Raw genomic sequence first — 20,131 nt, 5'->3', positions numbered from 1 at the left:
GTAACTGGATATAGACTACCCCAAAAGTGAGCTTAGGGGTTCTGGTATTTTTAGGAACTTTGAAGGAATGTAATTTATACTTCCAGTAATCCACTGGACTTTAAATCTATGCTAGAGCTGATGCCTCTCCCAAATTAATTGTGCACATACTCTTCTGTTTCTTTGGGAACATGAAACTCAAAAAGCCCAATTTTATAACTAAAAGACCAGAATTGGAGCTTTAGAGCTTTCTTGATAAAAAACAATTTCCTTTGGAACGGCCCAGTGGGTCTCCTTAACAAGGCAGAATCCCTGAGCTCAGAGGAATCATTTTCTCCTACTTCTTTTTTTCTTTTTTTTATTAATTTGTTTTATTTTTTATTTTTTAAATGTACATCCAAATTAGTTAGCATATAGTGCAACAATGATTTCAGGAGTAGATTCCTTAGTGCCCCTTACCCATTTAGCCCATTCCCCCCTCTCAGAACCCCTCCTGTAACCCTCAGTTTGTTCTCCATATTTATGAGTCTCTTCTGTTTTGTCCCCCTCCGTTTTTATATTATTTTTGTTTCCCCTCCCTTATGTTCATCTGTTTTGTCTCTTAAAGTCCTCATATGAGTGAAGTCATATGATTTTTGTCTTTCTCTGACTGACTAATTTCACTTAGCATAATACCCTCCAGTTCCATCCATGTAGTTGCAAATGCATTTTCCCTTACTTTTTAACACTGGCTCCTTGGTAAGAATGAATCCTAGCCAGAAAGTTAAGACCTACTGACATTGATTGACCAAGGGCAGTATTAAATGTTGTTGATAAGAAATCTATTTGAATGGCACTAAAGTCAAATAAGACTATATAGTAAAGTATTAAACCCATGTATGAGCAAGGGTGTTAGAGCAGGAAAGCATCTGTGTAGATTTTCTGATGATTTGGAGATGAGATGCACTTATTACACTATTTTTAGACAATAACAAAACATAGAATAAATTTAGTCAATCAAGGGAAAAGGTTAGCAATCTGTGGCTTGGCACCTGTTGAAGGTGGCTTCTCCTGAAACAGACTCTGAGATGGAGGCTGGCATGCTACAGTCTGTTAGGAAATCACCACCTGTAGAAGAAAATGGAAAGGAAGCAGGGTTGACTGGAGGGAGAATTTGGATTGTTATGCATTCTCAGCCAAGGCCTTAGGGGAAGCTCTAAATTGGGCTGACTCATCAGATTTGTCCCAAATTAGGATGAGGGGACTTGTCCTTTAAACCTCTGAATCCACTAGTCATTGGACACAGGTGCCCCAGGGAAGGAGGCATGATATTGGGTGTTGTACTTCTCTTCAGCCTAGGGCAGCTTGTATCAGTATCCAGTACAGCACCCCTGGGAGAACAATATAGTCACCTTCTGAGAGAGAGAAATGTTAACTATTCAACTGATTATTAAGACATAGAACTCAATGACATTAATATTCATAATATCAATAATTACCATTTAACAAATGTTATTACATGCCAAGCTCTGTGATATGTACTATTTCATTTAGTCTTATAACTCTGTGAGGTAGGCGTTGTTATCTGTAGGTATAAATGAAGAAACTGAAGTTCACAGAGGCTAAATTACTTGCCTAGGGTCACATATGATAGATCAAACTAGCGTTTATGTTCAGGTTTGACTCCAGTGATGTTATATAAGCCTTTATACTCTCCCAGAGCACACATCATGTATTATAATGGTGAACATTGTTTGGGAAGGTACCTGTTCAAGGAATGCAGATTTGCCCTTCACATTTATTAGATGATATTACAAACCACATTTAAACAAGTTTGATGAGTTGCAATGTAGATGCTAACAATGTTTAGCAGTTTAGAATTGCATTACTTTTAAAAGGAAAGTGAGTAATGGTTACTGGTCTGTTGACTATTAAAAATCTTTATTTCATGATAGAAGTTCTGAAGTAATATAATTACATATGATTATAAAGCTGATAATGCCCATGGAACTCTGACCAGGAGAATATAGTTATTTAATAGAGAAACCCCCATCTATTCCATGTATTTCCAAATATATTGCTGATTGAGAGCTTAATGAGAAGGTTAGGCTAGAATAAAATAGATAGCAGTTTTGATAACCAAAAGATAATGTACATTTATTGAGTAATCATGAAGGTCTTTTCTGTTTATGTTACAAGTTTCCTAATCTTTAGGATGGAAATTACAATTGTCATTTGCTGACTTCTTTAGGTCTCTCTACATCAATCTTCTGGGACTCTGGGCAATCCTCACCTGCTCAGTGCTTTGTGGGCTCGCCCTATATTCCAGGTACCATGACTGTGATCCTTGGACAGCCAAGAAAGTGTCTGCACCAGACCAGGTTCAGTACCATGTCTTTCTTACATGTGCATTAAGGATACCCAGAAAGCTTATTAGCTGGGAGGAAAGAGTGTTCCTGTTTTTGTAGAGAAATAGCAAATGAATACAATGTAATTGTCTTTAATTTCTATAAAGCATTTGGCAAAAATTTATTTTAGCAAATATAGTAAGAATGAAGAATGCTGTATCCAAGATTAAAATAGTGAAATACCTGGAAAAATTTCAAGCCAAGGGATCAATAGAAATAGCTCAAGGCTGGGAGTAGAAATGTAAACACAGTTCAAGAAAAAAAAATCCATGCACAAACCATGGTAGTGTAGAATATTTTACGGTTATTCTCATATCACTTATTTATCAATGGCTTACCTTCCAGTTTTTAAATGATAGATAAACAGATCTAATGAGTGAACATTTACTAAGTACCAACTATGTGATGAGATTCTATGCTCAGCTTTGCATGCTTTATCTCTTTTAATTCTCACAACCCTATAATTCTAATTTTAGAGATGAGGAAATGAGTGGCTCTCAGAGAGGTTATATAACTTGCTCCAGGTTGCATAGCTAATAAATAAGAATAGCTGTAAGCACTTATCATACTGTTATAAGTGCTTTATATAGACTTCAACTCTGAATCCTTACAGCCACACTCTGAGGTAGATGCTATGATTATTTCTCTTTCAAAGATGAGGAAACTGAGAAACAGACAAATCATGTAACCAGCTAGTAAACCTGGAACCAAAATTCAAACTCAGGCAGGCTGCGACCAGAGTCCTAACTTTGAACCTCTGTGCCATATACAACCTTTCAGAAAGTGTAGCTAGAATTCAAATCCAGGGCTGCTAGACTCTAAAGCTTGAGTTCTTGTTCTCAGAGTTCTTGCCAAAATTCTTTTTTCTTTTAAATGTTTATTTTTGAGAGACAGAGTGTGCATGAGCAGGGGAAGGGCAGAGAGAGAGGGGGACAGAAGATCCAGATCAGGCTTTGCACTGACAGCAGAGAGCCTGATGTAGGGCTCGAACTCACGAACCATGAGATCATGACCTGAGCCAAAGTTGTCAGGAGCTTAGCCAACTGGGCCACCTAGACACCCCCACCCCCGCAAATTATTTTCTAAGACTTGTTTGTAAATCAGTGCCCAGGGGACTCATGAGAAAGAAGATAGACCTGCATTCTATGTTGGTGTAAATGCATCACATACTCCTAGAAAAATGCAACTTTGTGGGATTAGAAAATGAGAGCCTCAATGAGCTGTGCATCTCAACCCTATCTTCACGTGTGTCCTCCTGTTAATAAATAGATCTTTCCTATTTGCTCAGAGAATCTAAGAAGCATGTTTCTTCTGAAGATGGAGGCACTCTTCCCTTATGTTCTCTCTAGTGAAGAATATTTTGTTCTTTTTGTCAATGTTTATCGTTTGTAGTTTATATAATGAGGACAGTAGGGATGTTAAAAATGTTTCTCATTTATCTTATCCTACCCCTGGACAATCACAACAGAAAATGTCTACAATCTCCTAACCTTGAGACTCGTCATAGAATGACAATGGGGGTGGAGTGGGGTCTTGCATGCGTGCACCTGTCATTTTGAGAGCCTGTGCTGATTTTTTTTTTTTTTTTTTAAGAAAGGTTTCCTCCGAATTGGATGATTCCAGTGTTGTGTTGATTGTTAAGGAGTTAATCCAATTAACAGTTCACTGGGGATACAATGCACATAGGCACAGTCAGTAGAAAGTCAGGTCAAAATCTTAACCTGAGGAGAGCAAAGATATATTTCTGTGACACTCTTCTGGACCTCACCATGAGGAAGCAAGATTAGTGTTTAGATATAGTTTTACTACTTTTCTATATGTCGGTCTTGCTAGTTCTACCTATACCTGAGGGGGTCATTCAGAATATGAAATATTACCCCAAAAACTTTTGAGAAAGTTGATGATAGGGTAGAAGATTTTAGATCTTGTTATAGCAATAACAGTGGAAACTTGACTTTTGCTTTATATGGAATACTGCTTAAAGTGACACTTTTAAGATATCTTGGGAAAATTTGGTCTTGATTTCCTAGAGAGATAACTGCTATTCTCTCTTTCTGAGAATGAAAATTTAGTAAGCTTTGGATAAAGTGGAGAAATTCTTAAAACAACTCAACACAGACCCTTGTAACAGTGGGCTAATAGTAACAAACTATTGTTAAATGAAATCAAAGAGGCTGATAAGATAGGACATGCCATCTATCCACTCTATACTATCAGAGAAGGAATCAAGAATGTTTCAATGCAAATGAAGGGAATTTTTCCTAGAAAATTATCCTCTTAGTACCCTTTTGATTTAAAAATTAGTGTTGCCAAAAGACTGGCATGTAACATAGTACTGAAGTAATACACTTTCCCATCCTTATTTAATATTTTTTTTAAGTAACTTATCAAAAAGTAAGTTGATATCAGGAACTTTTCAAAAAGAAGCAAGTTTCAGAAACTTCCTGAGGGTACTCTTCACTTGTCACTATTTCTCATACTATATGCAGCTGTAATTACACTTTCAGTTCTGGGTAGTGATTGAAGTTCACAAAGATATCTTTGAGTCATCAAGTCAAGTTAAACTAATTTAACTATGCTGTTTGCTTAAGCATAGAGGTATGTAAAATATTTCCTTTAAATTGTTTTATTATTCTAAAGAATGAGAACAGCTACCTTTAAAAAAATTTTTTTTAATGTTTTTATTTATTTTTGAGACAGAGAGAGAGCATGAGCAGGGGAGGAGCAGAGAGAGAGGGAGACATAGAATCCAAAGCAGGCTCCAGGCTCTGAGCTGTCAGCACAGAGCCTGACACAGGGCTCAAACTCACGGACTGAGATCATGACCTGAGCTGAAGTTGGACGCTTAGCCAACTGAGCCACCCAGGTGCCCTGAGAACAGCTGCTTTTTAATCAAGCATTTACCATATTCCATGTACTATACTAAGAGCTCTACATTTAACTTTTATAGCAAGTATATGGGATTCGTATTATTACCCCTCATTTACAGATGAGGATACTGAGTCTTAGAGAAATTAAGTAACAAAAACCACTTCTGTCTGAATCTAGAATCTGTATCCTTAACTACTGTGCTATTCTTTTAAGTGTTAGCAGTTAAATAATATAATTTTTCATATTTAGAAATTTCAATTATGTGGAATAAGTTCCATTAGTTCTTGAAGAACACAAGATAAATGATACATTAATAATTTTATTTGGTAGCAAATAGTACTCAAGAGTAAATTTTGGAATTTTTCAGCTCATGCCTTATTTGGTACTGGACATTCTACAAGATTATCCGGGTCTTCCTGGACTTTTTGTGGCCTGTGCTTACAGTGGAACATTAAGGTATGAACTATGACTCTAACAGTACATGGTTTCCCTATTGGGATCTTTCTTTTGTTATTGGATATTTTGGGGGATAAAGCTGAATTCTGAAAATGAACACAAATAGGGCCAAGGGAGTAATCTACTCTGTGTATCCTGTTGTTCTCAGTTTCAGTCTTACCTCTGTGGACTAGCAGTCTATTATCCTCAGTCTCCACTTTTAACTTGGTCCCTGCTGTCTAATACATCATCACCTACCCTGGAGGGTCACTATAATAATGATCAGTTGGTGGTAGTTTTCACTGATTATCAAAAATGGGTACCTATGGTCTCAGTTTAAAATATATGGATAGATAAAGCATGGTCAAATGGAAAATTAGAATTAAAATCTCCTGTTACATGCTGAATAATATGCACTGTCCAAAGACTCTTGTTCTGTGTTTGAACTTACTTATTGCACTTTCTTCTAGTGTTTGTGCCAGGGATTTTTTTTTTTTTTGACAGAGAGAGTGAGAGAGCATGAGCAGAGGAGAGGAACAGAGGGAGAGAGAGAGAATCCTAAGTAGGCTCCACGCACAGAGCCCAGCACACAGGCCTTGATCCCATGACCCCAGGATCATAACCTGAGCAGAAATCAAGAGTTGGACGCTCAACCAACTAAGCTACCCAGGTGCCCCTGTGCCAGGAAATTCTTGATTAACATGTACAGTGTATGTTAGTGAGGATCCAAGAAATTAATATTATTGATATTTATGGCATATGTTAGTGAGGATTTATGATAGTCCTTTCTCTGCACAAAGAAAAATAAGTTTTAAAGTCACTATATAATAGTATTGTGTAGTCTGTAGATTGTTTCCATAGACACTGAGAATTTATTGCAAAATGGAAGCAACATAAAATTGTCCTTTCTCACTATTAAGCCTATGGATGTTGACTGAATCATTCTTGGATGATATCAGTTTCCAGAAAGAAGATGTTGTGATCATGAAAAATATAGTAGAAATCTGGTTATATTTCAGCAATGACAGTTTGTTTCCCCCTTTCTTATTCCTACTTAAAGTATTGTTAAAGTTAAAATATTATAAATCAAAAGTTTGATTTTCTCTTACAGCACAGTGTCCTCCAGTATTAATGCCTTAGCAGCAGTAACTGTGGAAGATCTAGTTAAACCTCACTTCAGATCACTCTCAGAAAGGTCTCTCTCTTGGATTTCCCAAGGACTGAGTAAGTTTCTATGTTCACAATTCTATTTTAGCCCTGGGAGATGATTTTTAGTGATACCAGAAATTCCTTTTCCTGGAAGACACAGAGTAAGAACCTCTGAGTGTAAGTGTATCTATGCATATGCATGCCTGTCACTAAACACAGTCATCCCATATTTGCAATCAAGATTTGGGAGACCCTTCAAGCGATTAATTGTCAGGGGGCCACAAAGAACAGTTTCCTTATTTGGCTGTCCTTCTTTTTGAACTTCTTCTTAGCTACAGAAAAAAATCCAACCCTTTTCCTTTCCAAACTTTAGCCCACGGTTTTAAGAAATACCCTTAGTTTGGAGGCAAGAGCCCACATTTTATTACCGAAGAGCTCACTGTCAGTTTAAAGTACATAGTCTGTGTGTATGAATTGAAGATAAACAGAGTGTTATGATTTTTGAACCATCTTGATTGTCTATTCTGTCTGTACATGTAGACTGCTCTAGAGATAGTCAATAAAATTGTACAGGGAAGGCTCATCTTCTATTTATAGATGTAGGACCTTATGAGGGGTTAAATATCAGTTGAATGGAAAGGTTTAAAGACTCCAGTTCCCAGATTTCCCAAATGTAACAATCTGACTCAAAGAAATCTGGCTAGTGTACTTCATTTTTTGTTTTTGACGTTTTGGTTATATGTATTCTGGAATGAATGACTAACAAACTTGTTTTTTCAAAAGAATCTTTAACTTCAACCCAATAACACTAATAGACTGCCAAAGAAATAGTAAATAATATTCTATTTTGAACCATAATTATATATGTAATTGTCTTGACTATCATCTGGAATAAGTACTTTATATTTTTCAGTATCCCTTACATTTTAAAAAAAAAATTTTTTTTTAATGTTTATTTATTTTTGAGAGAGACAGAGACAGAATGCAAATGGGTTAGGGGCAGAGACAGAGGGAGACACAGAATCTGAAACAGGCTCCAGGCTCCAAGTTGTTAGCACAGAACCCGATGTGGGTCTCGAACTCACGAGCTGTGAGATCATGACCTGAGCCAAAGTTGGACGCTCAACCGACTGAGCCACCCAGGCACCTGAGTGTGCCTTACATTTAAATAACATTGCATAATTTTATTAGGTGCCCAATTTTAATCCTGCAGCATAATTTCAGAATGATACAATGCTTCCCAAAGAGCATTTAGATTGGTTTGTTATAGGATTATCAAAACTGTGTGGTTTTCAATAGAAGCTTTTGAAGGCAGACAGACCTAATCTTGCTCACCAATTTATTAGCCTTAAGCAAACCCAATAACCTAATACAGCTTGAATTTCTTTATATGGAAAATGAAACAAAATGTGTTCACCTTGCGGGTACAATGAGGTTTAGAGATAATGCATATAAAACAAGAGGCACTAGCGTGTGCTCAAGGAAGGATGTTGATAATGATTAATAACAAATCAACTCTGCTAGTGTAGATGAGGTTTTTGTTTACTTTGAAGGGTTATATAAAGTCATTATCTTGAGATATGTACAGTAAAGGTATCATAGAGAAGAACATGGCAAATGATTTGAATGTGTTTCCAGTAACTTTGATACCAAAACCCATAATGGTGACCACCCATGAGCAATCAGATAGAGAAGAATCAAGCTAAATATGTTAGAAATATCATTTACATTAGGATTAAGAGGTATAAAAATGATTGTATCTCAAGCTCTTTGCAAAAACTTAATGTAAGGTTTCCATTCAGGTGCAGAAAGGTCATTTACCCAATATAATTAACAAAGGTGTGAATGCTAGTGTAAGTCAGATAGATATAAGGAATGCACTAATTTTATGATGAGCAAAGCTATCATTCATTTTTTTTGTTTTGAATTTTATGCGTGTGAAATTATATTGACTGATTTCAGGTGATTTGTGCTGAATGGAAGTCTTCAAAAATAAAAATCTGGGTGTGTGTATGTAAATTTTAATTTAATTTCAAAAGTAAAACATGTACTTGGAGAAAATCTGGAAAATATTGAAAGCCAAAAGAGAAAAAAAAAATCCCATAATCTATAATCTGGCCAGCAGTGGTGGCTTGAGAATTTCTATAAAGTTGTGGGGAAACAATTTGGTAGAAGGGGTAATATCATACTTGTCTTTGATGCTATCTTTCTTGGCTAGTTTAACAAGAAAGGGTTGGGTATGTTGATTGAGATAACAAGAGGGCTAAAGGTCCTAAACCACCCCTTGGTGTGGATGAACACTTCCTGGGAGAAATGGACACTTCAAATCAAAACACTCTAATTTCTGATGTTTATTAATCCTCTCCCCCATCATGCTGTACACAGCAGAGCTGGATTGTGTCCTGTTTCTGGCAAATTGAAAACAGAGACCTAAGCCTTCCTTTATAAACAAATGTTTATAGAGGATTAGATTAATAACACAATAGTTCTTAGCTTTAAAGTCCCCATAGTTAATGCTAGGGATTTTTCACTTATGTAATCTAATGTAATTAATCCTGAGACACAATATCAGTGTTTTCTTTCCTCTTTGCACTCTGCTGATCTTGTAAGAAAACACCCCTTCCTTTTTTTTTGGTCTGGCTTTGATGTATGTGGCCATTTTTCACCACAATCATCACAATCATATTAATTACTTTGAATCAAAGGTGTGGTAGCTTATTCTATTGAGAATTCGAATCCTCTGGGTCTGAATTTTATACTGGCTTTTATATCATCCATCTAGGTGTGATGTTTGGAGCTCTGTGTATTGGAATGGCTGCACTGGCATCACTAATGGGAGCTTTGCTGCAGGTAAGAGCTGATTCTGGAAGCTTTGAATCCTAATCACTGAATTCTTGTTTTTTAAATGTTGATGTGACCATCCTTCCAGACTTCTCTATTCATCTATGTGTACACATATCAAGGAACAGAGATGACTAAATTCTTTAAATTTTTTAAAATTAAACTTTCTATTTTCATATAATTTTAGATTTACATGCAATTTTAAGAAATAATACAGAAATATCTCATATACCCTTTACCTAGTTTTTCTCAGTGGCATGAGATTTAGAATGATGTTCTTTTTTTCCCCTTTCCCCATGGATGTCCAGTTGTAAAGGCTATCTTTCTTCCATTGACTTACACCTATATTAAAAATCGGTTAGGGGGCGCCTGGGTGGCTCAGTTGGTTGAGCATCCAACTTTGGCTCAGGTCATGTTCTCACTGCTTGTGAATTCGAGCCCCACCCTGCATCAGGCACTGTGCTGACAGCTCAGAGCCTGGAGCCTGCTTCAGATTCTGTGCCTCCCTCTCTCTCTTTACCCCTCCTCTGCTTACGCTGTGTCTCTGTCTCTCTCTCAAAAATAAATAAAACATTAAAAATTTTTTTTAAAAAACAGGCATATTTGTGTGGGTATATTTCTGGTTTCTTTTTTTTTTTTTTTTTTTTCGACATTTATTTATTTTTGGGACAGAGAGAGACAGAGCATGAACGGGGGAGGGGCAGAGAGAGAGGGAGACACAGAATCGGAAACAGGCTCCAGGCTCTGAGCCATCATCAGCCCAGAGCCTGACGCGGGGCTCGAACTCCCGGACCGCGAGATCGTGACCTGGCTGAAGTCGGACGCTTAACTGACTGCGCCACCCAGGCGCCCCTATTTCTGGTTTCTTTATTTTGTTCTATTGATCTGTGTGTCTATCCCTCTGTCAATACTACACAGTCTTGATTTGTATGGCTTTATAATAAGTCTAGAATCAGGTAAACTAATTTCCACTTTATTCTTATTTTTAAAAATTGTTTTAGCCATTCTAGTTCCTTTGCCTTTCCATATAAAGTTTAGAATAATCTTCTCTATATCTAAAAATATGTTATTTAGATTGTGATAGGATTGCATTAAATCTGTATATCATTTTGGGGAGAATTGACATCTTTATTATGCTGAATCTTTGAATCCATGAATGTAGTATATTTCTTCATTTAATTAGATCCCTGGTTTTTCTCATCACCATTGTGTAATTTTCAGTATACAAGTTGTGTATGTATTTAGTGATATTTACACCTCGGTATTTCATTTTAAGAATTTTAAAAAAGTTTTTATTTTAATTTCAGTTAGTTAACATACAGTGGTATATTAGATTCAGGTATACAGTATAGTGATTCAACAATTCCATACATTACCTGGTGCTCATCATGACAAGTGGATACCATAATCCCCATTACCTACTTAATCTATCCTCCTACCCACCTCCCCTCTGGTAACCATCAGTTTGTTCCCTATAGTTAAGAGTCTGTTTCTTGGTTCATTTCTCTCTCTCTCTCTCTCTCTCTCTCTCTCTCTCTCTCTCTCCCTCTCCCTCTTTCCCTTTGCTTGTTTGTTTTGTTTTAAATTCCACATATGGGTGAAGTCATATGGTATTTATCTTCCTCTGACTGACTTTTTTCACATAGCATTATACTCTCTAGCTCCATCCACATCATTGCAACTGGCAAGATTTCATTCTTTTTATGGTTGGCTAATATTCCACTACATATACATGCAAATACACACACAACACATATTTATCCTTTCAATGGACACTTGGGCTACTTCCATATCTTGGCTATTATAAACAATGGTGCTATAAACATAGGGGTACAGGTATCTCTTTGAATTAGTGTTCTTGTGTTCTTTGGGTAAATACCCAGTAGTACAATTACTGGATCATAGGGTAGTTCTATATTTAACTTTTTGAGGAACCTCCATACTGTTTGCCAGTATGCATGCCCAACAACAGTAGAATGCACCAGTTTCCATTCCCACCAATTGTTCACGATGGTTCCTTTTTCTCCACATCCTCATCAATACTTACTGTTTCTTGTGTTGTTTTTAGCCATTCTGATAGGTGTGAGGTGATATTTTATTGTAGTTTTGGTTTGTATTTCCCTGATGATAAGTGATGATGAGCATCTTTTCATGTGTCTGTTGGCCAATGTCTTTGGAGAAGTGTCTGTCCATGTCTTCCGCCCATTTTTTATTGGGTTGTTTGTTTTTTGGGTGTTGACTTTTAGAAGTTCTTTAAATATTTTGTATACTAATCCTTTATCAGATATGTCATTTGCAAATATCTTTTCCCATTCAGTAAGTTGCTTTTTAGATTTGTGCATTGATTTCTTCACTCTGCAGAAGCTTTTTATTTTGAGGTAGTCTCAATAGTTTATTTTTGCTTTTGTTTCCCTTGCCTCAGGGGACCTATGTAGAAACAAATTACTACAGCCATTGTCATCAAAATTAACTACCTGTGCGCTCTTCTAAGATTTTTAAAGACTTTTAAGTCTTTAATCCAGTTTGAATTTATTTTTCTGTATTGTGTAAGAAAGTGGTCCAGTTTCATTCTTTTGCATGTAGCTGTCCAGTTTTCCCAACACCATTTGTTGAAGAAAGAGACTGTCTTTTTCCCACTGGATATTCTTTCCCGCTTTGTTGAAGATTAATTGAGCATATAATTGTGGGTTTATTTCTGTGGTTTCTATTGTGTTTCATTTATCTTTTGTCTACTTTTGTGCCAGTACCATATATACTGTTTTGATTACTACAGCTTTGTAATATAACTTGAAGTCTGGAGTTGTGATTCCTCCAGCTTTGCTTTGCTTTTCTAAGATTGCTTTGACTATTTGGGGGTCTTTTGTGGTTCCATATAAATTTTAGAACTGTTTGTTGTAGTTCTGTGAAAAATGCTATTGGTATTTTGATAGGGATTGCATTAAATGTGTAGATTGCTAGGGTAGTCTAGACGTTTTAACAATATTTGTTCTTCTAATCCATGAGCATGGAATGTCTTTCTGTTTCTTTGTGTCATCTTCAATTTCTTTTATCACTTTTTTATAGTTTTCAGAGAACAGGTTTTTTACTTCTTTGGTTAGGTTTATTCCTAGTATCTTATTATTTTTGGTGAAATTGTAAGTGGGACTGTTTTCTTAATTTCTCTTTCTGCTGCTTCATTATCGCTGTATAGAAATGCAACAGATTTCTGTACATTGATTTTTGTATCCTGTAACTTTACTGAATTTGTTTATCAGTTCTAGGAGTTTTTGGGTGGAGTCTTTCAGGTTTCTATATATAAAATCATGTTATCTGCAAATATTGAAAGTTTTACTTTTTCCTTATCAATTTGGATGCCTTTTATTTCTTTTTGTTATCTGGTTCCTGTGGCGAGGACTTCCAGTACTACGTTGAATCAACTGGTGAGAATGGACATCCTTGCCTTGTTTCTGACCTGAAACAGTTTTTCCCCAGTAGATATGATATTAGCTATGGATTTTCTCATATATGGCCTTTATCTTGTTGAGGTGTGTTCTTTCTAAACCTACTTTGCTCAAGGTTTTTTTTATCATGAACAGATGTTGTATTTTGTGAAATATTTTTCCTACATCTATTGAAATTATTATGTAGTTCTTATTATTTCTTTTTACAAAATTTTTTTTATGTTTTTATTTTATTTTAGAGAGAGAGAGAGACAGAGTGAGAGTGGGGGAGGGGCAGAGAGAGAGGGAGACATAGAATCCAAAACAGGCTCCAGGCTCTGAGCCATCAGGACAGAGCCTGACATGGGGCTTGAACGCACGGACTGTGAGATCATGACCTGAGCCAAAGTCGGATGCTTAACCGACTGAGCCACCCAGGCGCCCCAACTTATTCTTTATTGACGTGACTTACCATATTGATTGATTTACAAATATTGAACCACCCTTGCAATCTAGTAATAAATTCCACTTGATTGTGGTGAATGTTTTTTTTTTCAATATATGAAATTTATTGTCAAATTGGTTTCCATACAACACCCAGTGCTCATCCCAAAATGTGCCCTCCTTAATGCCCATCACCTACTTTCCCCTCCCTTCCACCCCCCATCAACCCTCAGTTTATTCTCAGTTTTTAAGAGTCTCTTATGGTTTGCCTCATTCTTCTCTGTAACTTTTTTTCCCCTTCCCGTCCCCCATGGTCTTCTGTTAAGTTTCTCAGGATCCACATAAGAGTGAAAACATGTGGTATCTGTCTTTCTCTGTATGACTTATTTCACTTAGCATAACACTTTCCAGTTCCATCCACATTGCTACAAAAGGCCATATTTCATTCTTTCTAGTTGCCAAGTAGTATTCCATTGTATATATAAACCTCAACTTCTTTATCCATTCATCAGTTGATGGACATTTAAGCTCTTTCCATAATTTGGCTATTGTTGAAAGTGCTGCTATAAACATAGGGGTGTAAGTGCCCCTATGCATCAGCACTCTTGTATCCCTTGGGTAAATTCCTAGCAGTGCTATTGCTGGGTCATAGAGTAGATCTATTTTCAATTTTTTGAGGAACCTCCACACTGTTTTCCAGAGTGGCTGCACCAGTTTGCATTCCCAGCAACAGTGCAAGAAGGTTTCTGTTTCTCCACATCTTCGCCAGAATCTATAGTCTCCTGATTTCTTCATTTTAGCCACTCTGACTGGCGTGAGGTGATATCTGAGTGTGGTTTTGATTTGTATTTCCCTGATGAGGAGTGACATTGAGCATCTTTTCATGTGCCTATTGGCCATCTGGATGTCTTCTAGAGAAGTGTCTATTCATGTTTTCTGCCCATTTCTTCATTGGATTATTTTTTTTTTGGGGTGTGGAGTTTGGAGAGTTCTTTGTAGATTTTGGATACTAGCCCTTTGATATGTCATTTGCAAATATCTTTTCCCATTCCGTTGGTTGCCTTTTAGTTTTGTTGATTGTTTCTTTTGCAGTGCAGAAGATTTTTATCTTCATGAGGTTCCAATAGTTCATTTTTGCTTTTAATTCCCTTGTCTTTGGAGATGCGTCAAGTAAGAAATTGCTGTGACTGAGGTCAGAGAGGTTTTTTCCTGCTTTCTCCTCTAGGGTTTTGATGGTTTCCTGTCTCACATTCAGGTCCTTCATCCATTTTGAGTTTATTTTTGTAAATGGTATAAGAAGTGGTCTAGTTTTGGGGCGCCTGGGTGGCGCAGTCGGTTGAGCGTCCGACTTCAGCCAGGTCACGATCTCGCGGTCCGTGAGTTCGAGCCCCGCGTCGGGCTCTGGGCTGATGGCTCAGAGCCTGGAGCTTGTTTCTGATTCTGTGTCTCCCTCTCTCTCTGCCCCTCCCCCGTTCATGCTCTGTCTCTCTCTGTCCCAAAGATAAATAAACGTTGAAAAAAAAAAAAATTAAAAAAAAAGAAAAAAAAAGAAAAAAAAAAGAAGTGGTCTAGTTTCATTCTTCTGCATGTTGCTGTCCAGTTCTCCCAGCACCATTTATTAAAGAGACTGTCTTTTTTCCACCGGATATTCTTTCCTGCTTTGTCAAAGATTAGTTGGCCATACTTTTGTGGGTCCAATTCTGGACTCTCTGTTCTATTCCATTGGTCTATGTGTCCGTTTTTGTGCCAATACCATGCTCTCTTGATGATGACAGCTTTGTAGTAGAGGCTAAAGTTGGGGATTGTGATACCTCCCACTTTGGTCTTCTTCAATATTCCTTTGGCTATTCGGGGTATTTTGTGTTTCCATACAAATTTTAGGATTGCTTGTTCTAGCTTCAAGAAGAATGCTGGTGCATTTTGATTGGGATTACATTGAATGTGTAGATTGCCTTGGGTAGTATTGACATTTTAACAATATTTATTCTTCCAACCCATGAGCACGGAATGTTTTTCCATTTTTTTTTGTATCTTCTTCAATTTCCTTCATAAGCTTTCTATAGTTTTCAGCATACAGCTCTTTTACATATTTGGTTAGGTTTATTCCTAGGTATTTTATGCTTCTTGGTGCAATTGTGAATGGGATCAGTTTCTTTATTTGTCCTGCTGTTACTTCATTATTACTGTGTAATAATGTAACTGATTTCTGTACCTTAATTTTGTATCCTGCGACTTTGCTGAACTCATGTATCAGTTCTAGCAGACTTTTGGTGGAGTCTATTGGATTTTCGATGTACATTATCATGTCGTCTGCAAAAAGTGAAAGCTTGACTTCACCTTTGCCAATTTTGATGCCTTTGATTTCCTTTTGTTGTCTGATTGCTGATGCTAGAACTTCCAACACTATGTTAAACAACAACGGTGAGAGTGGACGTCCCTGTCGTGTTCCCGATCTCAGGGGGAAAGCTCTCAATTTTTCCCCATTGAGGATGTGGGCTTTTCATAAATGGCTTTTATGATGTTTAAGTATGTTCCTTCTATCCTGACTTTCTCGAGGGTTTTTATTAAGAAAGGATGCTGAATTTTGTCAAATGCTTTTTCTGCATTGATTGACAGGATCATATGGTTCTTATCTTTTCTTTTATTAATGTGATGTATCACATTGATTGATTTGTGAAAGTTGAACCAGACCTGCAGCCCAGGAATGAATCCCACTTGATCATGGTGAATAATTCTTTTTGTATGCTGTTGAATTCAATTTGCTAGTATCTTGTTGAGAATTTTTGCATCCATATTCATCAGGGATATTGGCCTGTAGTTCTCTTTTTTTTGCTGGGTCTCTGCCTGGTTTGGGAATCAAAGTAATGCTGGCTTCATAGAATGAGTCTGGAAGTTTTCCTTCCCTTTCTATTTTTTGGAACAGCTTGAGAAGGATAGGTATTATCTCTGCTTTAAATGTCTGGTAGAATTCCCCAGGGAAGCCATCTGGTCCTGGACTCTTATTTGTTGGGAGATTTTTGATAACTGATTCCATTTCTTCACTGGTGATGGGTCTGTTCAAGCTTTCTATTTCTTCCTGTTTGAGTTTTGGAAGTGTGTGGATGCTTAGGAATTTGTCCATTTCTTCCAGGTTGTCCAGTTTGTTGGCATATAATTTTTCATAGTATTCCCTGATAATTGCTTGTATTTCTGAGGGATTGGTTGTAATAATTCCATTTTCATTCATGATTTTATCTGTTTGGGTCCTCTCCCTTTTCTTTTTCAGAAACCTGGCTAGAGGTTTATCAATTTTGTGTCTTTTTTCAAAAAACCAACTCTTGATTTCATTGATGTGCTCTACAGTTTTTTTAGATTCTATATTATTTATTTCTGTTCTGATCTTTATTATCTCTCTTCTTCTGCTGGGTTTTGGCTGTCTTTGCTGTTCTGCTTCTATTTCCTTTAGGTGTGCTGTTAGATTTTGTATTTGGGATTTTTCTTGTTTCTTGAGATAGGCCTGGATTGCAATGTATTTTCCTCTCAGGACTACCTTCGCTGCATCCCAAAGCATTTGGATTGTTGTATTTTCATTTTCATTTGTTTCCATATATTTTTTAATTTCTTCTCTAATTGCCTGGTTGATGCACTCATTCTTTAGTAGGGTGTTCTTTAAACTCTATGCTTTTGTAGGTTTTCCAGATTTTTCCTGTGGTTGATTTCAAGTTTCATAGCATTGTGGTCTGAAAGTGTGCATGGTATGATCTCAATTCTTGTATACTTATGAAGGGCTGCTTTGTGACCCAGAATATGATCTATCTTGGAGAATGTTCCATGTGCACTCGAGAAGAAAGTATATTCTGTTGCTTTGGGATGAAGAGTTCTAAATGTATCTGTCAAGTCCATCTCATCCAATGTCTCATTCAGGGCCCTTGTTTCTTTATTGCTCCTGTGTCTAGATGATCTATCCATTGTTGTAAGTGGAGTATTAAAGTTCCCTGCAATTACCACATTGTTATCAATAAGGTTGCTTATGTTTGTGATTAATTGTTTTATATATTTGGGGGCTCCCATATTCGGTGCACAGACATATATAATTGTTAGCTCTTCCTGATGGATAGACCCTGTAATTTTTATGTAATTCCCTTCTTCATCTCTTGTTATAACCTTTAATTTAAAGTCTAGTTTGTCTGATATAAGTATGGCTACTCTAACTTTCTTTTGACTTCCAGTAGCATGATAGATAGTTCTCCATCCCCTCACTTTCAATCTGAAGGTGTCCTCAGGTCTAAAATGAGTCTCTTGTAGACAGCAAATAGATGGGTCTTGTTTTTTTATCCATTCTGATACCCTATGTTTTTTGGTTGGAGCATTTAATGCATTTACATTCAGTGTTATTAATTGAAATATATGGGTTTAGAGTCATTGTTATATCTGTAGGTTTCATACTTGTAGTGATGTTTATGGTACTTTGTGGTCCTTGCAACATTTCACTCACAGAGTCCCCCTTAGGATCTCTTGTAGGGCTGGTTTAGTGGTGATGAAGTCCTTCAGTTTTTGTTTGGGAAAACCTTTATCTCTCCTTCTATTCTGAATGACAGACTTGCTGGATAAAGGATTCTTGGCTGCATATTTTTTCTGTTCATCACATTGAAGATTTCCTGCCATTCCTTTCTGGCCTGCCAAGTTTCAGTAGATAGACCTGCTACTACCCTTATGTGTCTACCTTTGTATGTTAGGGCTCATTTATCCTTAGCTGCTTTAAGAATTCTCTCTTATCCTTGTATTTTGCCAGTTTCACTATGATATGTCGTGCAGAAGATGGATTCATGTTACGACTGAAGGGAGTTCTCTGTGCCTCTTGGATTTCAGTGCCTGTTTCCTTCCCCAATCAGGGAAGTTCTCAGCTATGATTTGTTCAAGTATACCATCAGCCCCTTTCTCTCTCTCTCTCTTCTTCTTCTGGAATTCCTAGGATACGGATATTGTTCTGTTTGATTGCATCACTTAGTTCTCCAGTTCTCCCCTCATACTCCTGGATTTTTTTAAATCTTTTTCTCAGCCTCCTCTTTTTCCATAGTTTTATCTTCTAGTTCACCTATTCTCTCCTCTGCCTTTTCAATCTGTGCTATTGCCGTCTCCATTTTATTTTGCACCTCACTGATAGCATAATCATAGCATTAATTCCTCATGACTATTTTTTAGTCCCTTGATCTCTGTGGCAATAGATTCTCTGCTGTCCTCTATGCTTTTTTCAAGACCAGGGATTAATTTTATGACTATTATTCTAAATTCTTGTTATATTGCTTAAATTGGTTTTGATCAATTTGTTAGTTGTCACTACTTCCTGGAGTTTCTTTTGAGGAGAATTCTTCCGTTTCATCATTTTGGCAAGTCCCTGTGGTAGCTCCAAACTGCAGGGCACTTCCCCTGTGCTGTCCAGAGAAACTTGTGTTGGTGGGTGGGGCCGCAGTCAGAACTGATGTCTGCCCCCAGCCCACTGCTGGGGCCACAGTCAGACTGGTGTGTACCTTATCTTCCCCTCTCCCAGGGGCAGGACTCACTGTGGAGTGGCATGGCCCCTGTCTGGGCTGCTTGCACACTGCCAGGCTTGTGGTGCTGCTTTGATGGGATCTGGCCAAGGGTGTGTTAGCCCAGGTGGATCCGCAAGGTGAACAGGGGAGGGAGGGGCAGGCTTAGCTCGCTTTGCCCTCCGTGGTCCCCTGTGGGAGGGGCCCTGCAGCATCAGGAGGGAGGCAGGCCCATCCCAGGGTTAGATCCACAGAAGCACAGCGTTGGGCGTTTGCGCGGTGCAAGCAAGCAAGTTCGGTGACAGGAACTGGTTCCCTCTGGAATTTCGGCTGGGGGATAGGAGAGGGAAATGGTGCTTGCCAGTGCCTTTGTTCCCCCGCTGAGCTGTGTCCTTCTGGGGCTCAACAACTCTCCCTCCAGGCGTCCTCTCGCCCTCCCCACTCTCTGAGAGCAGAGCTGTTGACTTTTAACATTCCAGATGTTAAGTCCCGCTGGCTTTCAGAACTCAGGCAGTCCGGCCCCTCCACTTTTGCAAGCCAGACTTTGGGGGCTCTGCCTTCCTGTGGGCTGCCCCTCCACCGCCACAGCTGCCTCCCACCAGTCCGTGTAGCACACAGCGCCTCTCCACCCTTCCTACCCTCTTCTGTGGGCCTCTGGTCTACACTTGGCTCCGGAGAGTCCATTCTGCTAGTCTTCTGGCAGTTTTCTGGGTTATTTAGGCAGATGTGGGTGGAGTCTAAGCAATCAACAGGACGAGGTGAGTCCAGCGTCCTCCTACACTGCCATCTTCTATTCTTCAAGTTTCAACTTAAACATCCTTTCTGTTCCCTGCATACGTTTAAGTTTCCCTCTGCCACATATTCTTAGAACACTTTGTGTTTCTCTTACCATATTCTTATTTCTATTATCATATTATATTGTAGTGATTTACTTCATGTCTGTTTTACTAAATAGTGTATAATTCCATGAAAAAATTTTGACATTGTTGTCTAACACTGTATCAAACATCTGGTGTCTACTGCAGTGTTCAAGACATTTAATAAATTCAGCTTGAATGTGCCTATTTTGTACTTGTTCATAAATATCCACTTATCAGAT

The 20,131-nt window shown here is 37.8% G+C and overlaps 1 protein-coding gene across 1 annotated transcript in view; it reads left to right on the top strand.

Moving 5' to 3' along the window:
* SLC5A8 (solute carrier family 5 member 8) overlaps positions 1–20,131 on the top strand; it is a 53,112-nt gene that overhangs the window by 18,173 nt on the left and 14,808 nt on the right. Inside the window, exons 7-10 of the mRNA XM_043562313.1 lie at positions 2,210–2,339; positions 5,605–5,693; positions 6,784–6,896; positions 9,604–9,671. Coding sequence (XP_043418248.1) covers positions 2,210–2,339; positions 5,605–5,693; positions 6,784–6,896; positions 9,604–9,671 — 400 coding nt within the window. The remainder of the gene's footprint in view (positions 1–2,209; positions 2,340–5,604; positions 5,694–6,783; positions 6,897–9,603; positions 9,672–20,131) is intronic.

The sequence above is a fragment of the Prionailurus bengalensis genome, chromosome B4 (assembly GCF_016509475.1).
Source record: "Prionailurus bengalensis isolate Pbe53 chromosome B4, Fcat_Pben_1.1_paternal_pri, whole genome shotgun sequence".
Classification (NCBI taxonomy): domain Eukaryota; kingdom Metazoa; phylum Chordata; class Mammalia; order Carnivora; family Felidae; genus Prionailurus; species Prionailurus bengalensis.
This window is presented reverse-complemented; position numbering and strand designations above follow the sequence as displayed.